The sequence below is a fragment of the Motacilla alba genome, chromosome 2 (genome assembly GCF_015832195.1).
Source record: "Motacilla alba alba isolate MOTALB_02 chromosome 2, Motacilla_alba_V1.0_pri, whole genome shotgun sequence".
In the NCBI taxonomy this organism is placed as follows: domain Eukaryota; kingdom Metazoa; phylum Chordata; class Aves; order Passeriformes; family Motacillidae; genus Motacilla; species Motacilla alba.
The window spans coordinates 108,313,402-108,339,264 of record NC_052017.1 but is presented as its reverse complement, the minus strand read 5'-3'; the positions used below and the strand labels follow the sequence as shown (position 1 = coordinate 108,339,264).

Below are 25,863 nucleotides of genomic sequence, written 5' to 3'. Positions count from 1 at the left end.
CTAAATCAAGTATCATCCCATGTGTGTTTTTCAGATGTCCTTTGCACTTCAATGCAAATCATAATACTTTAGAAAACAATAAAATTCCACTAATTGAGTCAAAGTTGTTTTAAAGAAGTAATATTTTATTGACTTGTCTGAAGTTTGCCAGGTTACAAAATGGAAAAAACCCAACTAATGTAGCAAAAAGTTATGCATTAGCAGTAGGAAAACCCTTCCTCCTAAAAGCCTATGATAGTTCTAGTGGAGGAAAGTATGAAAAGACAGTACATGTTTATTCCTGGGGGTCAGTGACAACAGCAGTGGTTGAGTAGGAGAAGGGGCTGAGGAGAGCGGCGATGGTGTAGTGGCGGTGACCGGAGTCATTAGCAGTGAACACCACCTGGAAAAGGGAAAACTTGTGGTCATGATGAACAACATACAGCCAAGCAGCTTATTAACAACTAAGCAGCACACCCCACTTCATCAGCAGAGCACTTTGCTGGTTCTGTTCAATGCTTTTACCCTTCTGAAGGGAAATGCTTCCTGTTACTTTGTGATTGCCAAGGACTGAGATGTTTGTGAGATTTGGGCCGAGGTCCACAGAGAGCCTCAGCTGAGGTGAAGCTGGGTGGAAATACCCACACCTGAGCCAGGCAAACTGCTTTGTGATGTGGAATAGGAGGGTAAAGGGGAGGTATCTCAAATGACCAGTAAGAAAGCCAGGGGTGAAATTCCACCTAGGGAATTTAAATACAACCCCTGTGTGACACGTCCAAACAAGGCAGCTGGAGCCAAAAGCTATTTTCTGTACTTCAGTGCCCCCTCCTATTTTTAAGACCATTGGTGATGGGTCAGTTTTTGCATTAAGAACTGAGTGGCTATACTTGCCAGAACAAGGAGAGACCTTTTCCCTAAGACAATTCAAATCTGCTGCTCTTCAAATTAGTCCAATGGGACTTGGGACACACAATTCCCAGGAAAGTATTGTCACCTGGGTTAAATTCCAGCTTTCTTAGGCTGATATTTGATCTATTTTCTAAATCATGAGGCACTTTCTATAAGAGGACTAGAGAGTTCTCTCCTAAGACCCAAGTCTAAGCTGCTGGGACTTGAGGATGGTGGGCTTCAGTGACCCTGTACAGTCAGTGCCTGAACTCTTCCCACTTACCACGCTAGCTTGTTGACCTGTAGGCTATTATGTCAAGGAAAAGCTTCCTCAGCCTAGCTGGAACAATCTCAGTCAGGCACTTTTAAGCACCTTCTGAGGTGTACTCCTTATAACTTTCAGACATCTAAACGGTTAGGGAATATTTTGGTGGGGGTTTTTTTGACCTAAATCACCCAAACTGCACCTCAGACTTTATGGACATGGGACTCAATAATTTGTTTTAGTCTTCCACTAGAGCTCCATGAACTTGTGGTTTGACGTGTTCTACAGCACCACCAGTAGCTGTTCCAGAGTACTTAAATTGGGAAACTTAACTTTAATGACAGATTAAGCCTGAAGAATTTAAACAGATTTTGGATGTGCTAAGTAAATGTAGTAGAATATTTACATAATAGTAGTAGAAATAGAATATTTATACAATAAATCAGTGTAGGACTGAAAGTAAAGGGAGAGACAGGACATGATCACATTTGTGGCCTGCTTATAAAATTTGAGTATCAATGAAAGAGTCAACTTTTCCTTTCCCACTATGGTAATGCCTTTACTTTTTTTTATACTTTTTTTTTTTAGTTGTATGTTTTGGTATACTGAACATCATTTAAAAAAAGACACACCAAAAGGAATAGTTTTTTTCCCCATAATTACATGTCATATTAGAATTCAGGGATTTTCATGCGACTGATATGGGGGAAATACCTCTGATTTAAGCATAGTTTATTTCCTATAAAATTAGGGTTTCCAAATCTCTCAATACCTTCAGTGTGAGTAAAAGCAGTCTCTTTTATTTTATTTTGTTTTTGGTTTTGTTTGTTTGTTTTTATAAAAACTGTCTACTATTGAATAATGTAGCTCTTTTCAAGCAAGATTCTCTACTGGCATGAGTGGGTGAATGGGCACAACTACACTTAGGAAGGGCTGTGTCAGCATTTGCAGGGAAGCTGGCTCCTACCTGTGGCTTAGCTGGATATTTACTGCCTTTATTTGCCCAGTGCTGTGTGGCAGTGAACCACTTCACTGAGTGTTGCTGCTCCTTCAGTATTAAAGGGCTGTGTTTGCTCTTTCCAGCTGATGCCACTACACAGGCAGTGTGTACTGGTTATCAAGGATATTTGCCACTACTCACATCAGCGTATTCATGGAATGCAGAAAGCCCGAGTGCCTTCCAGTAGGAGCTGGTTTCGAACTTCACCATGTACTTTCCCTCTACAAACTGCTCTTCTGTCGTGAGATCGTGAATCTCCCCATACTCTGTGGTTTTCCTGTAATGATTAAATATCTATATAAACATTTTATACTGTCATTTAGATGCTAAACAGAAACAGTCAGTGTGGAATATTAAGTAGCAGAGGTGCCAAATTCTACATAGAGCAGCCTAATCACCTGAACAATTCCTTCCCTCTATGTAGAGTATGTTTCCATACATTGCAGAGTCTGTCCTTGCTACCAACTCACCCATATACATCACAAATCAAAGCTGGCTGGTTTAAGGTCCCGCTTTTAGTATCATGTTTAACTTGTAACCAATGTCCTCTGGAACCAAAGGTTACTGTCTTAGGAGAAGGAATGTCATGATGAGAAGCAAGATGCCAAATCTCAAAATAAAACTAAGGAGAGAAGAGAAATTTTATTGGAAAATTATTTTGTTTTCCAGTTATTAGCACTGAGGCTCTGGAGTCTATTCCTATACACTGATGTGATTTTATGTGACTCTGAGTGGTAATGTCTTGAAAAAGCAATTTAACATCATAAGATTTTAATAGTTTGAATTACAATGCCTTGGTCAAAGAGCAAGGGCCTATTCCACTGGGTACCATATAAATGAGCAATAGGAATTCCCAGCTCAGAGCTTACGTGCTCAGCTCAGAACAAAAAACTGTGGATGAAGAAACTCCAGCAGCAAAAAGGAAGTATAGCTGTATAGCACTGCACCCTATTTGTTTGAATAGGAGGCATTTCAAGCTTTGTATGACAGCTGTTTAAATATTTACATACTTAGCTCCTAAACCCCATTTATCTCTTTTCCCTCCTTTTACTTATTTTCTGATTTTTTAACCTTTTTTGTTTGTTTGTTTTTGTTTGGGTCTTTTTCTGCTGAAAATGTTTATTTGATATTTATAGCACTTCATAACTACATGATTTAGTTGAAGGAAAAATGAAGAAAGCCTTGACTGGGAGAACCAGTGGAACTTTCCTGTCTTATGGCAAGGAGTAACTGCTTAGGCAGAAAACAAACTTGAGGAAGAGGAGAGGAAGTGGAGAAAGCAATGACATGCTGCTTATTTGGGACGGGATCAGTTGTGCTACTGGGCTTTTCTTTCCCAGTCCCTTTCTCCTCCTTCACCTTATTTGTAATCTTTAGTTCATGGTGTTAAATAAAAAAAGGACTGAATGACAGAGCTTTTGCTTAAATTAAGAGGCAGCAGGATTGAAAATCCCAGGGTAATTTTCATTTTTCTTATTTGTCAAGACTGACAAAATCTCACTGGTCCAATACAAGTGTAACCAAGTGTATCAAGGGCAGAGCAAATCTGCAGAGAATCAAAGTCCTACTTGAAACAAGTATCGCAGTCAGTTTGTAAAGTGTATGCATCTGTTTTCTTTTAGTTTAATTAGTAACTCCTGGTTTGATCTATAGTGCTATAATAAAAGAAGAAAGAATTCATTTGAGAGAGTCCTCGAAGCTGTGAAACAGAATTACTGAGATCTTGCAGAAGAGAGTTAGCAATCCATGTACTTCTGCCTTATAATCTGGATAGTCTAGATAAGCAATTAAAAGGAAAAATGGTGTCTTCCTCAAAATTTTTGTTCAGGAAAACAAATTAGTTTTAATTTGAGAAAAGTGTGGATGGAGCTGTAGAGCTGGAGTGGTGCTTTCCCTAAGGGGCAGTGCTCCAGAGTGTCTGATGTTAACCATCCAGAACAGCTGGGAAACTGCAAACAAGAGCTCACTTGAAAAGGCATGCCCACTACCAGAAGTTAATGGCACTTTCTCTATTTTAATAATTAAGTGGTAGCTATTCAGTGCAACTGGTCTCACAAGGAAACCCTTCAGCATTACTGCTGCACTGACAGACAACAGGACAGTGTGTGATTCAGAGCCTGGAGGGGATTAGAACAAGGCAGAGGATGCTCAGCATTCAGCACTGGTAGCAAAACGCTGCAATTGCTTCTGAACAGCACTTGTATTTCTGTTTGAGTGGGGGACTAAATATAACATGGTTCCTTATTCTTAACAGGATGTGGACTGCCAGCATCTGCTGTAAGATGGACAGTTAAATTAAAAAGCTGTGCTTTTCCGGTGAAGTTACTACAGTGCCAGCCCATACTGCAGTCCTGATCCTCGTTTTGACTTTCTGGACCTTAGTTATATATTGTGGCCAGGTTAAAACTACACTGTCTGTACAATGATGTTTATGAACTCTTAGGACATACTGCACTGAGATAAATGAGGAAATATCTCAGGAACACTAGTTCTTATTTTGGAGTTTAAAAAAAAAAGGAGGGTTGAGGAACAGAAGTCTTTTCTTTCATGACTTGTAACCTAGATCACATGAAAACTGTGTTCGCTGAGTGCAACTCTTGAACCACATGATAAGACCTAGATTTCCAAAAACTTGTGAGGAGTGAGAAGATCAAAGCTAGTCATGGGAGGAGCTCATATAGAATCCAAATCACATGTTCTTAAACCCTTCCCTAGTATGTCTTAGCTCAAGTTATCTCTTTTTGCATATTTTTAGCTAGAGTAATTTTGAAATAAGCCTCTTTATAAAGTCAGGTCCTACTATTCTAACTCCCCCACTGCCCCTTAAACACCATTACTCAAATTTAATAGTTGCTGAATATATTTGCTTAATTCCATGAAATGTGCCATGAAATGGTAAAAACATAACTACAACAGACATTTGTACAAAATGTAACTTTCCTGTATGTATCTGCTAGGTATTGTAACTTCAAAATGTTATTCACCTGACAGGAGTATTTACAGATTGTGTTCCTGGATTCATTCATATTTTCAGCTGTTTTAACACAGGGAAATTCTGGCTTCTCCAAAATAATAAAATTGTAATTGCATATGAAATCTTGGTTCAAACAACTGTCATCACCTAAAGTCAGTGGTATCACTGAAAGCAGCCTTGGTTGTGATGCAAGTCAAGAAAAATGTTAAAATCTTTACCTGCAATACAAGTTGTGTTTTAATGTTCTTTCACTGCCATCCCCCAGCAAAATGGTTCTCACTTCCCTAGGGTTAATCTTCCCAATTTATGCTTAAGAAGATGTGATTAGATTTTCTTGAGTGTACTAACCTAAAGTGTCAGCAGAAGTTGCCTAAGAGCTACAGGATTTGTCTCCATGGGCTTGTTGTTGCAAACTGAACAAGAAAACACTGTTATGTCCCAGAAGTGAGAGCATTTAATAAAGACATTACATTTCTCTTATTCTTCTGTAAATTTGTATTAACTGTTAAACAGTACTTGATGAAACGTTTGAAATAATTTGGGTTTTCTACTAAGGAAAGGAATGCTCACTAGGGATAAGGTCCTTGTCTCTGCTTTCTTTGAAAAAAATATGTCACTTCTCTTGGAGTTTCTCTGTTCATTAAAGTATATAAATCCATTTTAGGAGTCATTTATTCCTAGGTTAACACTCAGCACTTGCGAGTGGAGTTGTTTGTTTTTTCAGTCATGAAAAATTTCTTGCTACTTTTTAATGGGGAAAAGCATTTTTTTGGTTTATATTATAAAAAAAGAAACCATTCAGATGGAGAGAAAGTTATCTCTCCTCACAGTCTTCTTCTCTGGGGTTTTCTTTTATTTTCCCTGCTGCTTATGTGTAAATCATGCTATAAAAAAATCCTAGTAAAAGTTAAATGTACAGTTGACTCCTGTCCATTCTTGTGCTTATCATTCTGTGCTTGAATATTCTGCTGCTAGTGGAAACTTCTCTTGAGTTATTTAAAAATCTGATTCAACAAATTTTTGCAATGAAAGTTAAATGTCTCAGTACCTCGGCTACTTGAATTTTAGTGAACTGTGTTCTTCTGTTATCCATACACCTGTCATGGACTGAAGGTATTATTGTCTGACCCTCTGTGATGTGCTAAAGTGATTGTAAGGATGCTGGGTATCTGTTGGTTTTGGTCTGTCATTCTAGAAAAAGACATTCAGAGCTAGAGAAATGGCCTCAAACTGTTGAGATTTTGCTTCTGCATTGTGTTACAATAGTACTCTTAAAAACTTTCTGGTCAAGGAGTTTCTTCCAACCAGCACATTTGATACACAGCAGAAGATGAATAATGCAATTATTATTTACATGTGTGCAGACAAAGCTCACAGCGAGGATTTTTTATGTGACTACTGCAAATAAAGCTCTATATCCATTGCATATGAACATAGGTTAGTCTGGATTACCTGCAAAATCCTGGTAAATAGCCTTTTTTTTTTTTCTTTCTATAGAAAGGAAAGATAATATTGGAGCTAGGAGAAAAAATAAGTATCAAAACTAGTCCCTTACAAAGATAAGATGAGCCTCTGAACACATTTTTGCAATTAACATTTCAGTCACAGATAAGTTCCACTTAAATCTAATGGATTTGAGATCAGAATTCATTTGCTGTGAACACTGATAGTGTGGCACATGTGTCAGAAAACATATTTCTGTTTTGATCAGACCTCCATTCCGTTAACTCCTCAATTGCTTGCCCGAGGCACCTTGAAAATGGCTCCAGAAGACCACACAACTTACCCAACAGCAAAGTCCTGCCAGCTTCCATCTTCAGCAAGTTTAAAAACTTTAACAGTTACATCAGATGCAGGGCTTCCTCTGACTGCATCCAGCACTTTCACCATAAGAGGGCATTTGGAATCAACAGAGCCATGGGAGACCTTGGGAAAAGGAGGAGAAGTTGTATAGGAGCTGTTCACCAAGCCTGCAAAAACCTTCTCCCAAAGAAAAGATAGATTCTAATTGCAGAATTACTGTTCACTTCAAAGCAAGTTCTCTGCCAATGCTATTCAAAGCTAATTTCCAAACACCTATTTCTTAAGCAGAGTATCTTAGAGCTTTACACTGATACTTTATTACACACACACAGATTGCTTGATGAATGTTTTAAGTTGCTCTAAATGGCTCCAGGAAAATGGTGTAATGTTATACCTTTATAATATGATCACAAATATGAAAATAGCAAATTCTTTTAAGTGCAGACAAAGTATGTTATCTGAGGAAACCAACAAAGAAATACATATGACATCCTAAGGCTGAAAGAATATCCTTCTCTTAGGCTTCATTACATTATAAGGAATCCTTAGTCATACCTCAAAAATATTTTTTAGTGCTTTAGAGAAGCACTTGTTTGGTGAAGCTGCCTCTTTATTGAGGATACAGGATGTGAGTCATGAACAGATAGAAACAAATCAAAAGAAAAGGTCACACCACCTAGATCCCTAACCCTTCCATAATATCTTAAAAAAAGCAGGTGGGTAAATGACAAGAAAAGAAAAAGGTTTTAAGAATTCTGAAGAATACTATTAAAAAACCCCAGAAATAGCATTCTGATAAAGCCCAATGGTCACAGAATTTCATGGATGAGGAGGATGCTAGTCATCTAGAAAATGTCGATTATGATTCTTGTAATGATTGAGTTTGAATACAAAGAAACTCACCAGTGGTGCAGCTTCAGAGAAAAATACCAGTCCAGCTAAGAAAACAAAGAGCACAGACTGAAAGGCCATTCTGCTTGCTGTTAGTGAGCCTTGGTGCCAGCAGCCAGGAACTGAGGGGATTTGGGATTTTATAGCCAATCCAACAACAAAACAGGCTGCTTATTGGGTGCCCATATGACTCCAAAACTGCTGATTCTGATTATTTGCTTAGTAAATAGCCCAATCCTAGAGTCAGTCCATTGCTTCATGGCACTGCCATTGAAGTCAATGGAAGGACTGCAGGATCACTAGAGAAAAGAAAATAAGTAACGGACACAAACATGACCCTTGCCTGGGGAGATTACACTCATAGAAAGCCCTCCACAAAATAACACAAATGACCTTTGTTTGCCCAGAAATCCAACTAGTTCTAGGAGAATTTCTTTATCTTGCCCTCAGGTTGGGCACGTTAATGTCCCAGTCTGCACCTGCCCCATGTTTCTTCTCAGTATATTCAGTGCTTTCAGAGGATCAGATCCCGCATGAGGATGCAGACTCAGTATATGGGTGATGGAGTTTGTTCATTGTCTGGTTCAAGCAGTGCTGGATTCCTAGTCAGTCTCCCTGCTTGTTGGAAAGGAGCAATGTCTCTGTTTTGAGACACAACTTAAATGGGATCTGACAAAATCTGTCACCTACCAGAACTTCATAATGATTCATCTTGCCCAGCCTTCAGGTAGGAGACCCTGAGGTCTCCTCTTAGTCACTGGGCAAAGACCTCTAGAGAGATGTCCCCCTGGGAAGGGGGACATCAGAAAAGTGAAATGAGTTCTCTCTTGCACCATGTACCCCAGGAGGAGCCAAGGCAGCCAGCAAAGACCAGTAGCTTTTGTTAACATCTGGCTAAGATTCCAGTTGCCAAACTTTTATTATGCTGGGAATGTTATTGTTACATGTATGTTTGTACATTTCTACATTTTTAAGTGTACAAATGTACATTTCAGAGGTTTTTCAACCCCAGCCTAAGCTGGGAGAAGTCATCTGGGGGAGCTGGCATGGTATAGCTGGTTTTGTTCAGCTGCATCACGTAAACTGTCCATACTGTACCTTGTGCTAGTTAAGAGACAAAGAAACTGTCCTGTTTAGCATTTCCTTTTCCCCACATCCTAAACAGCCCCAAATCTACACTTTTCAGGAGCTGGCACTCATTTTTTACTGATTTCACAGTATTCTAACAAAAAGCAGTTTTCTTGAATAGGATTATGATGGAAGTCTTAGAGAGAAATCACAGATGGTATTCTCCAGAGACTTTCATGCCTTCAGGCTGCTTTAGGCAGTTTTTCTCTCCAGGCAAAGTTGATTTTTGAGGAAAAAATCTATAATACAGTAATCTCCTGCACTGGGATCAAAGTGCCCTTTGTCCTTACAGCAAAGCAGGCTGATACGTAGGAAACATTCTACACACATTTTGCCTGCACGTAAAAGTCAGGGGCCCAGCAGTAACAAACCATGCTGCAATCTAATGCTTAGGGGTTGTATTCAAATCTAGGAAAGTTAAATGCTGCTCCTAGATCTATGCAAAAACATATTACCTCAATATTTTGTTCTCATTATATATGAATATTTCTCTGAAGCAATGAAGCTTTGTATGTCTGGAAGAGAAATTATCTCTATTCTAGGGCAGGTAGGCTGTCCTGTGTTTTGCTGTCAGCTGTTCTGCAAGAAGACAATGCCAAGGAGTTAATTATATTGGCACTTGGCTGCATGAGAAATTGCTCTCCTATGGGAAAATTACTTTAAAAATAATGATTTTCTTCTAGGTTTTCCTGCAAAGTAGCAGCTTCTGAAAATTCAGGTCTACAGGGATAGTACATTTCAGCTGTCCATATCATTTTGCTTCTCTCTTTTATAACATTGATTGACCTTTTGGCAGCTGCTTCTTAGAGTGCATAATGAGCGTGAAAAATTCTAGCCTCTATATAATTTTTATTCCTTGTCCTTCATTTGCTGTTTCTTTCCAACTCTCAACATCCTATACATAACCCAGACAGGGACTCTTTGACTACTGTCAGGGACACCAGTTTGAGTGGAAAACTAGACTTTGTGTGTTTATGAATTTCCATTCACACATTTTGCACACAACTAGATAATTTCTGTATGTTCTAAGATACAGGTGGACTCAGTGAGAAGGCAAAAAAAGAGTGTCTACTACATCTCTGATCATGAAGCATCCAGAATTTATACAGAATTCTATTAAAATCCATGTGAATCCAATTTAAAATTACTATAGCCTAGTGGAAGCAATGCTAGGTTGATCTTCCCCCTTCCATTGTCAGCCCCAACTTAGTACCACAACGTGGTAATATTTTCCAAAAAACACATGTGAAGGCTCAGGGATTTGGAACAGCTGGTGGAGAAGGATGGTTCTCCTTTGGTAGAGAAAAAAAACATGATTGTGGGAGGGAAAAGAGGATGGCTAACTGCTGAGCATCCAGCAGGTGCGGATTGCCTGTTGTCTGTCTGTTGTTAAATGTTCTTAAACATTTTCTGTGCAACGGGATTCTGAAATTTATATACTCAATAGCTTATCCCAGATAAAAAATAAGAGGAGGTGAAATGAAAAGAGGCTGAGCTCTGAGATGTAAGTGGGGCTGGCAAACTCTCGGCCTCCTGAAGGAGGAGGGAAGCTGCCATGAAGAGCTGGAAAGAGGGCAGCTCCCAGAGACTTCTAGCAGGGTACGTGCCACAGAAAACGTGGTGCAACACAGAGCCTTAGCACAGAGCAGTACTGTAATTGCCCTTTTGTAATAAAAGAATAAACTGAGTTACTGAAACCTCAACAGAAAGAGATATTTAGGAATCCTGGTGTGGAAGAAGCTGCAGGGTAACATAGCTAAAACAGAGATAGTATGAGGCTATATAGTGCAAGCACCTGGGATCTAGGGGACTCATGAAATCCAGAAGAAGGGGTGCTCACCCAGCACACAGGGTTATTAGGGTGCTGGAAAAGAGAACGGCCAAGAGTCCCTGGTGTACCTAGTAACCTCAGCTTTATGGAAGCCAACAAGTGTGAGGCCCCCAGTTATGGAAAAATTTAGATAATCTTCAAATATGTGAATGCTTTGAGGCTTATCTGAATTCCAAATCAATTGAAATTCATCTCTGAAGAATTAGGATTAATGCCTATTTCTAATGAAAGTGTGCTCCCTGCTTGGAAGCATTAGAGTGTTCAGGTCAAGAGCAAACATGTCCTATGGCTAAAGCTCTTGTTTATGTCAAGGATTTTTCCCACTATGCTATGGTATTTTTCTCTGTCTTCTATGTAGTCTCACACACTTAGGCTTGTTTCACACAGATAATCTCCTTATTCTATGCAGCATTCCCTTCTATTTGACTTTATTTAGAAAGCCAACTGCTTCTACATAGCAAAATGCTCAGACAGGCTGGAATACCTGACTTTGACCATAAAAACCTGTAAGCTTCTCCTGTGACATTGGAATGAAAGGGCCTGATAGATGGTAAGCCATTCAGTAATCTGGATAGAATTACCAAACTCCCTGTTTGAAGAATTAATGAATTCCTAGCCTCTGAAAAAATCCTTTCTATTATATAGAGACCTGAATGTGACACCTTTTTTTGCTTCTCTGGAGTAACATTCCATAGGGACTTAGAGGAAAGGACCTGAGATTTATCTCTCAAAGGAGATCACCTAAATTTTCTAGGTGCAAAAAGAGTCAAGAACTCTGTGAGTTTTACTTCGGGTGCCTGCCAGCTCAGTTCCTGTGGCAGAGCTCTGGCAGTCAAGGAGAGTGCTCAATGCAGTAACTGCTTGAAGCCAGTGAGAAATCGTCTACTGCTTTCACTATTTGCTGGTTATATAACGTTCCCCCTCTCTGCAAAGCCAGGGATAATGCTTTTCTAATTAATAAATGTGCTCAGGGAGGTTCATGTTTGAGCTTGAATTTCAATCTGTAAAGAATGGTTTTAAAAATTGTGGCATTCCAGGTATGCATGGTGTTTGCATGTTTATCAGCCTTTTTCATTTTCATTTTTGCTGAGGAGTATGTATGCATTTTGAGTTTTGATGGTCATTATCAGATTTTCACAGGACTAACACTGCCTATTTAATTTGAAGTAAGGAAACACTACTGATCTTAGGCAGAAAAATAAGAAAAACATCCTTATTTTGTATCTTAAATCAAATCCAGTTGCTTCAAAAGTGAGGAAGATGGATATTGTTAGCAAACAATTTTGAAGACAGATGGGTTGGGTTCGTCTTGAGGTATAAAATCACAGGGTTTTTTATATTTGCCAAGGTTGTGTCTGAGGAGCATCCTGGGATATAGCTTAAAGTCCAAAAAAAGAGACATATAAATAGATGATTTTTGCTTTAGGGCATTTGTAAAGTGTGAATTCACCTGGCACCTGCTCATCTCAGCAGGCTCTGAAGTGTTTAAACTTCAAGGTCACTGGGCACTGATCATTACTTCTTCATTAGCTACCCCTATAGGTCCTGTGATCTCTAAAAAACAAACTTCTGTTATTCAACTTTAATATGTATTCATGTCTACATACTAATCTATCAGTCTAGACAAGTGATTAAAAAAAACCCCTAATTCAGTTTATGCACAAAGCTAACTGCACAACCTTGTGCCAGACTTAATATTTCCTGTGTATGAAAGATGCTGGAACTGCCATGAGATCAATGTTTTTAAAGGTCAATCTATTAATTAGTAAAATTATTAGGTGGTTTATATTTTAAATTTAGCTTCTGTGCCATTCTTACAGGAAGACATACACAATAAATCTACAGCATGATGCAAATGTTCCAGTAGCAAAAAGAAACCTTAACATGGATCTCTATTTTCCTGTAGTCTTGGCTAGGCTCTTTTGGGAGTGTATTATATTTTTAAGAGAATTTCCATAAATTATCCATTTGTTCTCAGTGGACTGCAGATATCAAATGATTAATTAGAGCAGACATGACAATCAAAATCTTCCTCTAGCAATAATGACCAAAAGATGTTCTGTAGGGTTAAATTATAATCTTTTCTTAGGTTATATATATTTACTAAGCTATTGCAGCTATGTACTTTGTTCATCATCTTGCTGTTTAAGATTGTAAAATGCTGAGTCTAGGGCACTTCATTCTGATACCTAAATACAAATAGGTGAGGAAATGCCTGTTTTTCCATCATGCAGGGCCACCTGAGCAGGCTCTTGAAAAGCTTCTGCAAATTTGCACAGGGCCAAATTAGCCATTGGTTAATGTCTTCTGAATTACCCAAGTCTCTGTTTAGTGGAAATTATTGTAGATACAGGTAGATCACCACATGGACACACATGGATGCAGCTTCCATGTGAACTATGGCTGGTGTGCCTGTGGGTGTCTTTGCATTGTGTCATGTGCCCTGGCCCACCCAGACCACATCTCCCTCCTGTCCATCTGTGCCATCTTGTAATAAGATCCTCATCTGCCCTGCAATAAAATCCCCCAGGCATGTGGTTGACTGGGAAGCTACCAAGTGACAGTGACAGTGACACATTTATGCCTTTCTTTTTATTAATTGAACTGGTGCCTGCTTCCTGCCAAAAGCTCTGAGGAAATGCTGTACTAATCATTTTATCTCATAAACAGGGTTCCTGTATCCACTACAGGCTTCACTCAACTTTGGCATCAGCTTCCAAGCACATTTTTCAGTGTCACAGTGACAAAACCCAATGAGTGCCTCAGGAAAATGGATCTGAGAGGAAACAGCCTTGTATCTTGTAAGGGATAAAAAGAAAAATGTATTTCAAAAGGTAAGGGACAGAAGAGATCACGACCCTATGTACAATGCATTAATAACATCTGTCTTTTCTTATTTAGTTTTTTCTTTTCTTTTTGTTCTTCTTCAGATTTTAAAGACAAGAATAGAGTATACTACAGCATTTCTGGGAGAAAAGCCCAAGGGCTAGACACTTTTGTAATGTGGAACCAGCAAAAGAAAAGTGGTAATAGCTATTTTAGACAAGCCTCTGGTCATAGTTTTTTTAGCTTTCTGAGCCAAAAGCTCTCACTAGTTCTGCCTGTAGCAGATGTGAAAGCTAGCTCTGTGACTTGGGTAGGAAATACTGGGTGAAGGCATACTAAACAAAACAGGAGTAGCTTTGAGGTAGTGCTTCTCAGCATCTTACCCATACACTGAGCTGTACAGATAAAAATGATTCACATGCTTTGAAATGCAGTGGGGTCCGTGAGTCAACAGGAGATTAATTGGCTGTTCTTCCTTGGTATATTGTAAAGGAAAAATCTTGCTTGTGTATGGAAATTCACAAACTCTCCGGAGTCCTTTCTGCACAAACTGCTGTGTGCCTTGCATAGTGGCAAACACAGGATGCTGCTAAAATGGCTGGACAAAGGCAACATGTGTATACTTTTCCATGCTTAAGCCTCTGTGGTTATATCCCCCTTTACATACTGCCTGCCAAGCTGGGAGACTGAATTCCAATCACGTAACAGATACATGCTCAGGTTTATAGAGTGCAAGCTTGTGAATAAGTCGATGCAACACTTGCTGCAGATAAAAATAGCAATTTCTTTTCTCACTATCTCTGAACTAGGTTCAGAACACCTCCTGTACCAGAAAAATAAAATAAATATCAGCTGAACCTACAACTTAGCTGTATCTATGACTCTTGTGCCACTGTTCTAGATCTACAGTCACAGCTGTTACAGAACCTGCTTTCTGCAGTTAAAGTGCATTTTATTCCTGCATTGTGTTTGTGTATCTTCTTTCTGGGGAGCCTTTAGCTTCTCTTTCTTGGCCTGCATAGTATATAGGTCCCCACATACCACTGCTGAGAAACTGTTCAGTATCTGGACTGTTCACAAATTTTTCTGCATTTGTCAATAATTGTAGCAAAGCAGAGGCTGTTGTGTCTTCAAGACAAACTCAAGCAGAACAACCACCATCTTGTTCAACAGACCTCTATGTGTCATGCAGTTTCTAGCATCCAGGGGGGTCCAGTGGCTGATTTACAGCAGCCAGTTATGTCCCTGCTAGAGTTAGGAAAAATTATTATTTCCTGCACTCAGGTCCAAGAGGAACTAAGTCTGAGCTCCTGATTCCCAACAGCTTGCTTTACAAACCTGGAGTCCACGTAGTGCTTTTAAGCATTTTAAAAAAAACCCACTCTGCAAGTGGAGTGATCCACAGTGCTGGATGAGTATGGAGCTGTTGAGGAATTATTCCTACTCCTCACTCTCATGAGGTGTGGAGGTCAAGTATGAATTGTCATTGCTGTACTGCTCTTCTAACAGTAGTTCCCAGACCAGACCACTCCTGTTCCTTGTACCCCAGCCTTCATGCAGAGCTGATCCGGGAGCCACATCTGATCTGGGGGCCAGGCAGTGCCCTTCCTGCTCGTAGGGCAGCACTATGGTCCCTTCACTACTACATGATGCAGTGCACATCATCTCATGTCTTCCTGAAAGTGCATCACAGCCCATAATATTGGAGCCACTGGAAACCAGCTTAGGGAAATATGTACTGGTAAACTAAATTCGTTTAATCCCCTTCATCTCTCTGATTTTCTCCTCTGAGCATGAGTCAAAAGAATTTTAATCCCTCTCATGTAGGCCAGAGAAGGCATCGAGGCCAGCAGCTTGTCCACACCTAGCAGAACCGTTGCCACACTTTATGTTCTCATTCTACCATAATAAACTCTCAAGTATGGCCAAATAGACAAGTCCTTAGAATTGCTTGGATGCTTCAAAAGGCTTTGAAAGGTCAGATCAAAATCCTTACCCACTCTTGCTAACTAGCATTCTCCCTCAATAGAGGACAAAAGACTCATGCACTCTGAATGGTTTTCTTTATTCTGCTCTCCTTCTTGCAATTTAAAAGATTCCCTCTGTCCTCAGTACTGGACTTCACAACACTGTTGGCTACTGCTTTGTACTGATGATTTCCAATGAGCTTGACATCATCAGCTATTTGGCTCCTGGTGGCAAGTAAAAAGTAAAAAAGTAAATTTTAGCTTTTTCTTTAAAGACGATACTCAGCAAGTAGGTGCATTAGTCTTTGAAAAATGATGAAAGAAGCATAGCATGAGGTGGGAAAAACCAACAAATAACTCCAGCTCATGACTATTATCTGGGGAATATTTGACTATAGACAGAACTGTAGATCTTTTATTAGTATCAGCTTGATGAGTCTATTGAAGTTTCTCCACAAAGTACAGAAAGTCACATGAAAAGAGGAACACATACTAATTTTGCTCTTCCTTTGTGTCATTATGTGAGGAAGGCTGCAAATAGCAGAAGCGTGTAATTGCTAGTCACACTCCTTTCTGTTGAGCAATTTGTCTTTTTTTTACACCCAGGGTTGCCATGCAGAAGCTGGGGAGATCTCAGTGCAGGAAAGCACTGAGTTATACATGGCTTATGAAACTTTTTACCTCCTCTGCCTGAAGTGCAAGCAAAACTGTGTGTTGCATATATCCAGCTGGCCTGTTGATGGTGGATTTATTTCCTACACAAGTCCATAAGTGCTCAGCACAGGTGTAATTGCCATGAGAAACCATCCCCTGGGCTCTTTTGAAAGCCAGAACTCTTCTGGCCATTCCTTGCCTGCACCCACCCAAAACAGTAGAGACGAGGCAACAGAGTGCCCTATTCTGCTCCTCCTCTTTGCCTGCTAACCAACTCTTTCCTGAGGGGACACAGTCCTGTGGACCATGGCATGGTACCCAGCAGCCATGGAGCTCTGTAGGCCCTTTGGACAGATCCCTGCCACTGTGTTTTGTTTGGTCAGGAATGAAGAACTCCAGCAATCTGGAGCAGAGCCATGTTGTGGTACAAAGAGCCTCTCTTAAACAGGGTGCATCGGTCTGCATAGGCAGGTCTTGGCTGCTCAGTTTTAGAGCAAAACATTACTGTAAAAACAAAACCAACAAAAAAAAAAGGAAAACATGTCCTTGGCTGAAGATAAACCCAGCAAAGCAAATTCAATCCTTTTAAAATGTAAATATTAATTTAAACTTTCTTTTTAACAGCACCCTTGGGTCTGTTGCCCTTTGGTTGGAATACCTCCCCTCTCTCCTCTGCTGCTGGGCAGAACTACTGGGATGGGAGCCCATCCTTTCCACAGTACAGGGAACAAATTGCTCAAGGTGAGAGGAAGCTGTCCTTGTAGGAGTCTTGTCTCTGGGATCATGACACGTGCAAAGGAAAAGGCATCTGAGTTGGACTATGGGAAGAATCTCCTGAATGCCAAGCAGGCCATGCAGTCTCACCAGGCACTCCAAGATATGGCTGAGCCTGGTTGTTAGGGGCAGCTTTTAGCATGTCTTTGAGCTGTCTCTCTGTGCCAGACTCACAGCAGCACTGCAAACTATGATGCCTTATCTGACTGCTCAACTCTGTAGGCAAGAAACACAGGAAAAGAAAAAAGGTGAGAAAAAGAAGGAAAAAAAAAAAGGTAAGAAGGAGATGGAAAGAAGAGGCTGAGCTAAAAATAGCACGGTGGCAGGCACTTAAATTTACCTCTTTTCTGATGTTTATGAAAATAGCCGAACCTAAGAGAGGCCTCAGGTATGCTGGCACTCTGTTGGGTTCAAAATGTCTCTCAAAGAAAGGACAGTGAGGTCCAGTGGGTTTGGGTAGGGATCACTGCTAATTAACACCCTCCTGCATCTCTCCTGAGCATCTCTGTGACACTGTGGATCTCCCAATAATATGATGATTGCTCTTTGACCCAGCAGTTAAGAATAGTTTTGACTGCAGCAGTTTTGGCCCAACAGTCCCTTCTTCCACATTCTCCCTTCTGAAGATGTATGATTTTAATGGACTTTGTGGACATGTGTGTCTGGATTAATCTTGTGTTTCTGTGAGTAAAATTTACTAATTCTTATAAACAAGGTTATTTGCCCAACTGAGCTGTTCTTCGGGCATGAAATTCAGGTGTCTGTACTTATATTGTGCTGAAAGGCACAATTCCCAGTAGCTGGGTAACCTGTTGTGCCTGCTTGAAGAAGGACCTTTTTTCATCTCTGTCCAGCAAAGAGAGGAATTTTAAGTCAACTTGGCTTTCCATCCTCAGTTTGTAATTCTGTTGCTAAGTGGCAATGAAAGAAGATTACCGGCTCACAGATTAACAGAAACCTCTATTCAGTGCTCGTATGTAATTACACATTTCAGTTACTTATTTGAGAACTGAGCTTTAGCTTCTGGGCTCCTACCTCAGCCTCACCCCTCCAGAGATTTTTATCCTCAGGGTCTGATCAGGATTCTGATAAATTGGCCCTTCTTTTCCAAACACTTAGGCTCTGCACCCTGAGGTGGCTCTGCCTGCAACAGTACCCTGAGGGTCTCTGCCCTCAGGGGGCTCTGAGAAACTAAAGTCCTACTCAAGTATTTTGTAACTATTTATTTTGAGAGAAAGCAGGAAGAGTATATGAAATGGTATAAAGAGTTCAGACCTGTCAGAGGCTACCCATTTGCTTCCTCCACTGATAAATTCCCTATTTTTTTCTCTCTTTTCCAAGATGATATGTTCCACTGTCTCAGCAAAAGTGGCCAAGCATCATCAAAAAGTGGAGGAAGACACAAGTCTGAGTGGCTGAGGTGATTATTGAATGTTAAGGGTGAACTTCTGGCAGAAATTGTTTAGAGTGAGTTTTGAGGGGAACACAGTGGAAACAGCAGGGAAAAATTAGGAAACAGCATATCTGGCTAATGCTGGAATGCAGACAGAGAAGGAAGGAGACGTCTGGGAAGGAGATGTAGTTTGTCAGATGTGAGAAGGAGGTAGTACACAGCACTTACATTCATAGTACAAGTGTGAGGGGCAAAGGCCTCCTTATGGAGGAAAAGTTTTTGATTATTTTAAGTAGAAAAACTGCACCAGAGAGAACCATGCAAGGAACAGGAGACAGAAGAAGGGCAGAGCTGTGTGGGGACCCATCTCTGTAACTGAGCAGGAGGAAAGAACATGAACTAAGCATTTAACAGGAGCAGGGAAGGGGGATGGTTGGAGGAATCATCTGGCATAAATTCAAGTAAAAGGAAGAAATGGCATGGAGGGACAGTGAGAAACAAGAGCTGCAAAAACAACAGAAGGGAAGGATGTATACAGGGAGAGAGGATATGCTTTCAGGTGGTGATGGCCCCAGACTGTCATACAAATAAAGCACAGAAAGAGAAAGGAGCAATGTATAGAAAAGTAAATCTGTTGGCAGTTCAATATACCTGCTTTACAGGGGACTGGTATTTCCAAAGTCTTATGCTCAAGTCTCCAAGGGAAGCAGCAACTCAAGAACAAACAAGGCTGAAATAATATTTTCTGAGTCAGTCTCTGTGTTTTAAACTGTAACTGACATTAAACATGTGTTGCCCCTGTGCCTGCTCAAGACTGGGTTTGCTGGACATCCTGTTTTACAGAGCTCTTTGCAAAAGTTTTTTGATCTCAAATTTTAGAAGGAATGAATGCACACTGTCCTTTTTTTTTCTGAAGAGCTTGTGTAATTCTCCTGTCAGCCCACTCTGCTGTAGCTTTGCATGTAATTTCTCTTTGGAGGTAGCTGTGCTGTTTCCAGGCAGGACACCTTTTCACTAAGATCAGTTTTAGCTCAGCTACCTCAGGGTAGCTACTGCCTAGAGCAGTGGGTCCAAAAATTGACCTCCTCTTGCTGGGATGAATCAGTTGTTCAAACATGGGGTAAACATTCACCTTGTGGCTCCTACATCAGAACAGATTTTTCCCATTTATATTATGGGTCTCCTTCAGACTCAAAGAAGAGAATTGGCAAACTGCAGGAGGTGTTCGCTGCCCTTGAGGTTTGGCCACAGCACCCCGGATGAGGACAGGATGTTACTTCCTTTGTTTCCTCATCCAAATAAATTATAATCTGAAACACAATGTTTTTGAATTTCAGTCTGAAGAGGTAGCATTGACATCATCATGGCAGTGCCCATGGACCACTCCAGAAGTAAGGGCCCAGAAGAGCTTGCTGTGTGGAGATGGTGGAAACCAGAGAAGTGAGCAGGCAGATGAACCAGCTTGTACTTCTGAGCAGTGATATGTAGCTTGTGGTTGCTGACCCCATGAGCAGCCTGCTTTTGGGAAAAAAAAATAATTGTGAAATGTCTGGTAGGGTCCTTTCTTCTGAAGTAATTTTGGAAGGAAGAAAAACACACTTCAAAAATAGAGAGCATTCTCTTTTCATTCCTACAGACATCCTGCTGGTTTTGTGGTTAGTCATCTGCAGTCTAAACTCCAACTTTAACCAGAGTTATCAAACACTAAATTGTTTGTATCCATGAAAATTAAATTACTAGGACTATGTCAGTCTTGCTGTTTGCTAGAGTATTCTGTTATGACAGGATGACTAATTTATCCCTCACCTTGGAATTACAAATGTTCCCCTATATGACTGATGTGATTTACAGAAACTCCCATTAGAATGACACTTGCCTGTCATGCCAGGCTGAGCTCTGCTCACAAGGAAAAGAAATTTCTGGATCCTCTCATGGTGTCCTTGCCTACATGTTGAGGAAACTACCTAGAGAGCCCTGATGAAGTAAACACAACAGTGCCCTCATGGCAAAAAGGGTCTAGTCTTGACCCTAGGTCAAGTTTAGTTTCCTCTTACAAATCTTCCAGAATAGTGAGGTGGAAAAAGAAAGAAGCACCGGTAAAGGAAAAACTGATATCTCTGGAAAAACCATAAAGCATGGACAGAGAAAAGGGGTGGAAAACATACCATATTGCAAAGCACATAACAAGATTTTTCTTTTTCTGAGGGGACACCCTGTGCTGTGTTGTACAATATTTTTAATCAACTGCTTCTTAATTTTTTGCTTATTAAAAAAAAATAAAAATCAATGTCCATAGTAGGTCCCTCTCTAAAGCTGTCACTGACAGGTTGTTCCTTTTGACTTAGAGTGATAGCCATACAGAAGCCACCTCACAGTGAACTGTGCTGCTGGGATGCTTTTTTGTCTCCTCCTGTAGCTTGACTCATCACCTGTATAAGCCCAGCATATGGGTAGAGCTATCTCAGGTTAAAACTATGCAAAGCTGAGAAGAAAAAGAGAGAAATGGGGATGGAGATGTTGCTCTGGCATTACTTGATGATTTGGGTGCTGATCCTTCAGGGATCAGTTTGTTAGCTGCAGTTCTATTAATCAGGTTGTCTGTTGTTTCTCTTTTCATTACAGCACGCATCAAAACTTCTGAAAGAAAAATGCTGTAAGGGGGTCCTAAGGGATTCATCTTTTGAGAGCAGGAATGTGCTGATATGTTACCAGAGAACGTCTTATTTAAGAGAGCAATGACAAAGCTGGAAAAAAAATCTTTATTATTTGGAAGGGATTTGTTACCGACATGAAAGGAAGCACTAGAAGAGAGAGGCTGTTTGTTTCCCTTTGTTCCCATGGGCTTTACTGGGCCCAGCTGGTTTCAGCTTAGCGCCACTAACGATGTGTTCGTAGCCGAACCAAAAACCTTTCAGACGCAACGAGGCCGGCGCGGTCTCAGCGACAGTGGCGTGTGCTGTGAGGGCAGCTCTGCAGCCCGTCCCTGGCAGAGGTGTCCCCGGCAGAAGTGTCCCTGGCAGAGGTGTCCCCGGCTCCTGGCTCCGCGCGTCGCCGTGCGAGCCTCCCGGAGCCCGGCCCGGCTGCTGCCGCATCCCCCGGCAGGCAGGCAGGGGACACGCGGGCACGGGCTGCCACCTGCTGGCCTCGGCCACTGCTCGCCTCCTCCTCACGCCCCTGGGCGTTTTCCTCCAATTCTAGGAAAGATACTTCTTGCTGTTGTTGTTTTTGTTGGCGGTTTTGCTTTGCGGTTTCGTTTCCGAGGCAGTGGGGCAGGAGCGTCCCTGCACAGCAGGAGGGCCAATGGAATCCTGGGGTGCACCAGGAACAGTGTGGCCAGCAGGTTGGGGGAGGTGATCTTCCCCCTCTAGTCAGCCCTAGTGAGGCCACATCTGGAGTGCTGTGCTCAGTTCTGAGCTCCTCAGCACAAGAGAGACAAGGAGCTACTGGACAGGGTCCAGTGAGGGTCACAAAGATGATTTTTGGTCTAGACCATCTCTCTTATGAGGAGAGACGTGGGACCTGGACCTGTTTAGTCTAGAGAAGACTGAGAGGGGATCTCGTTAATCCCTATAAATATCTTAAAGACAGGTGTCAAGAGGATGGTGCCAGACCCTTTTCAGTGCCCAGACACAGGACAAGGAGTAATGGCCATAAACTAACACTCAAGACATTTCACCTCAACATGAGGAGGAACCTCTTTCCATTGAGGATGGCAGAGCACTGGAATAGGTACCCAGGAAAGTCATGGAGTCCTTCCTCTCTGGAGACATTCAAAACCCACTTGGACACATTCCTGTGTCACCTACTCTAGGTTACCGCACCTCAGCAGAGGGGTTGGAGTAGATGATCTCCAGAGATCCTTTACAACCCTAACAATTCTGTAATTCCATAAAGGAAAGAATTAATGGTTCTGCTTTGTGAAATTATGCCTTTGGTGCCTCCTGGGAAGCAGCTGGTCATCTGCTAGTAATAAAGATAACAAACCAATTCTTTTATTTTCTTTTCACTGACACCAGGAAAAATGTCAGCCATTCTTCTGTTGCTGTGATAAAGAAGCTTATCTGTGGTGGCAGACAGAGCCAAACATAATAAAAAAAATCCACCCAAAACATAATTTTGTTACTGAAGTAAACAAAAAAATATATGCTGAAGGCAGATTTCTATTTCCCTTCCCTTTGAAAGCCTGGATTTATTTTCTAATGCTCTGCAGACAAACTTAATGCACTTAGATATTGTCAAACTCCAACTCCTTGAAACAAAAAACCACCCAGTCTGCTGGATGAGTAGGCGGCACTGTGGAGTATTTCAATTCCTGTTGATCCTTTAATCTGGCTGTAGAGCACAGCAGGAAAAGGTAGACGTGGGAGAGAAACAAAGAGGGGTTATCTGAGGGGCAGGGCCTTCCAAAGGAGGCTCTCTCTGAAATGAACCCTGGTGGTACTAACTGCTGATTTATTTGTGGTACAAATTCCTTCCAGTGCAGCAAGCATTCCTCACAGAGTATTTCTCTCTAACACACAGCAGATAATTTTGTAAACTCAGACTGAGCACTATGTTCAGCACATTCTCTTCCAGAAATAATTTAAAAAGTAACACCTTCTCTTCTTCTTCCACACAATATCGTGACACACATTGTGTCACATTGTCCTTTTCTGCTCACCTCAAACTTCAGCTGATGCAGTAAGAGAGCCTCAAATTTTATTTACAGCAAAACCTCACTGCTTGGAGGCTTTCTACCTCAAATTATTTTATTGCTCCTCAGACTACATCACAACAAGAATGTTTCTGTTCCATTCATGTACTTCCAAAGTATTCTTCTTCTTTTGTCATAGGTCAGAATACCTTTTCTCAGTGAAAAACCTGAATAAGAGATCTGAGAAATACGTGAAGACATTCTGGGACAGCATCATGTTCTGCCCTTCCCTTTGGTTTTTGCACTGTGGATGCAGTGTCCTGGCTCAGTCCCTTCCTTGCCCACCCCCATCCTGCTTGCTGACAAGACAATGTGAGCAGCAGAAAAGGCCTCAACACTTTGCAAGTGCTGTTCAGCAATAACTAACACATCCCTGTGTTAGTAACACTGTTCTGCTCATAAATGAAAAGCAGCACCACATGTGCTCTAAGAAGAAAATGAATTCTATTCCAGCCAAAAGCAGTACTGTGGGATGACAGACTGCACTAAAAATTATTAGTGTGATTTGTAGAGAGGGGATCACAATAAAGGGGTGAGATCTTTGGAAAATGATACACTGAAATACATCTTATAAGTGTGTTAGTGGGGGCCTTGAAAGTTTATGATTTTTTTACCAGAATGTTCATTTAAATATCTCCTTCAAAAGACTTCTTTAATCCCAAAATAGCCAACTACACTTCTATACTGACCAGGATTAATTTACAAGTCAAATTTTACTATGGCTGCTTTCCCAGCTCCTGTTACTGTGTTATTGTATTTGTATCTTCCTTTAATTTGACACTGGTTTGCAGGAATTTTCTTGAATTTGAAAGAACACAATGGAAAAGGCATCTAATTTTTTTCCTTATTTTAACTCTATTTTCAAAAAAAAAAAATCCCTATATTTCTGGCAAGTATTTTGAACTAATCTTTTGAAGTAACACAAGCAGAGTGAGCCAGGAAATTTATCAGAGTTTATAATGATGGTTGACTCTATGCAAGTTGTAAGGGCTATTTTCATGTGAGAGAAGACCTTGTTCAGTTCCATTCTATCTTCCCTTACTTTGATAAGAGCATCGTAACTAACATGAAGGGTGCTGTATGGTCACTCTGTTTGCACTTGCTTCACATGGTATCAAATATTGAAATGCTCATTAATTCAAAGAACAGGGGTGTGTGAGATTGACCCTTGTGCTCCTTGTTCAGGACATGTCCTTGAGATCTGTTACAGCTTGTTTACCTGCTGTAGTAGGGACTTCATCTGGCCCAGGTGACAGCCGTTTATCCAAAGTGCAGGAAGCTCAACTACTAACCAATTCCACTAGCACCACCTGGAAAAGCATATTTTCAAGCATTTTTTTAACCCATCTGACACTAAGTGTAATTTGCTTGCTTGCTTGAAAAGATGCCTGAAAAACCTCACACAGGATCCTGACTGATATGGTTTGGTTTGTTTGTGTTAGGGAAAAGTATTTTATTCCAGTAAGGCAGAGTATAGGGAGTTCCAAGCTACCATGACTATGAAAAATCAAATGTTTGTATGGATTTGTATTTCATCTCTCCCACCTTATTCCCACAAAACTAAGAAATTGATGTCAAGGAAACTTTTCATTAACAGATCTATTATTTTGACAGTAACTCTCCTGGGACTGCGATTCAAAAAGGGTATGAGAGGCTTCCTGTCTTTTCTGCCGTTGCAAAAATCAAGCTTGCTGGTTACGGAAGTGTAACACATTTGATATTTATTTGATAAATAACAAAACAAAGCACACAGGGCAAATCTGTCCATGAGCACCAGCTGTGCCACTGACAGGTGTGTGATAGATCAGGTGAGATGCATCACCTGGGAGATGCAATTTGGCTCCATCAGAAAGCTGATGCTCTAAGCACATAATCCCTTCTAGTTGGAGGCTCTGCTTTTAGTCTTATTTTCAAGAAAGAAGTAATTGGTAATACTTAGGGAATAATAACAATAGTAACAATAATGAAGTAAATCTGCCTTAAAGAGTTTTTTATAAGGGAAAGAAATATAGGGAAGCAAGGAAGGCACCAGCTTGACTTAAGTGAGTGGCAAGAGAAGGCGGAAAATGTCACCAGGCTGGGATGGAGGTTGTCCTGAGCTGTCACAGCTCTCCCCCTGGTACCCAGCCCAGGGTTTGTGCCTCTTGCTGTGCAGTGCCATGTCGCTGCCACTCAGCTACTCCCAGCAGCTCAGTGTCTGCCACCATCCCACGTCCCACAGCTTTTTGGGAGGCTGGATTCAAGGCCCGAGGGAGACCCATCAGCTGGTACCAGCACTCTCTGCTCAAACTCTTGCTCTGCCCCAGGGTTTAAACTTCAGCCATGCTCCAAAGATCTTGGATAATCATTAGCCAGGGAATCGATGCAGTTTTTGCGTAATCATTGTGAGGTGATATCTCCAAGTTCTATTTGCTCTAGCAAATAACAGATAACAGATCTAAGAGAAATAGTCTGATGAAACATTTGAAACGTAGGTCAGAAACCAGCTTGAAGATGGGGTGGGTAGGCTATCCCTCCTGCTTCCCCAGCACCCACAGAACAAACTTTGCTATGTGCTTTTCCCCCAGCATGTCCACAGCACCTTCTGGATGCACTCCTAACATATGGCTGAAGACTTTCTGTTGCATATTTCAAGGAAATGAGTTTCAGGGCAATTTTAAAACCAGTGCTACCACTCCATACACATCAGTATCTAACAGAAAATGATGAACTAAGCAGGGGGAATAGCTGCTCAGTGTGAAACCCTCTCTCCCTTGGCTTCCCTAACTAATACAAGATAGTGTTAGAAGTTTCACGA

The 25,863-nt window shown here is 41.0% G+C and overlaps 1 protein-coding gene across 1 annotated transcript; it reads right to left on the bottom strand.

Moving 5' to 3' along the window:
- Positions 1 to 104: 104 nt before the first annotated feature.
- On the bottom strand, positions 105 to 7,989 carry TTR (transthyretin). The gene is made up of 4 exons (XM_038127925.1): positions 7,813 to 7,989; positions 6,893 to 7,032; positions 2,274 to 2,409; positions 105 to 382 (listed from the first exon to the last, which is right to left on the bottom strand). The coding sequence occupies exons 1-4, from the start codon at positions 7,879 to 7,881 to the stop codon at positions 275 to 277; spliced, it is 453 nt and encodes a 150-aa protein (XP_037983853.1). The 5' UTR covers positions 7,882 to 7,989; the 3' UTR covers positions 105 to 274.
- Between the last annotated feature and the right edge of the window lie 17,874 nt (positions 7,990 to 25,863).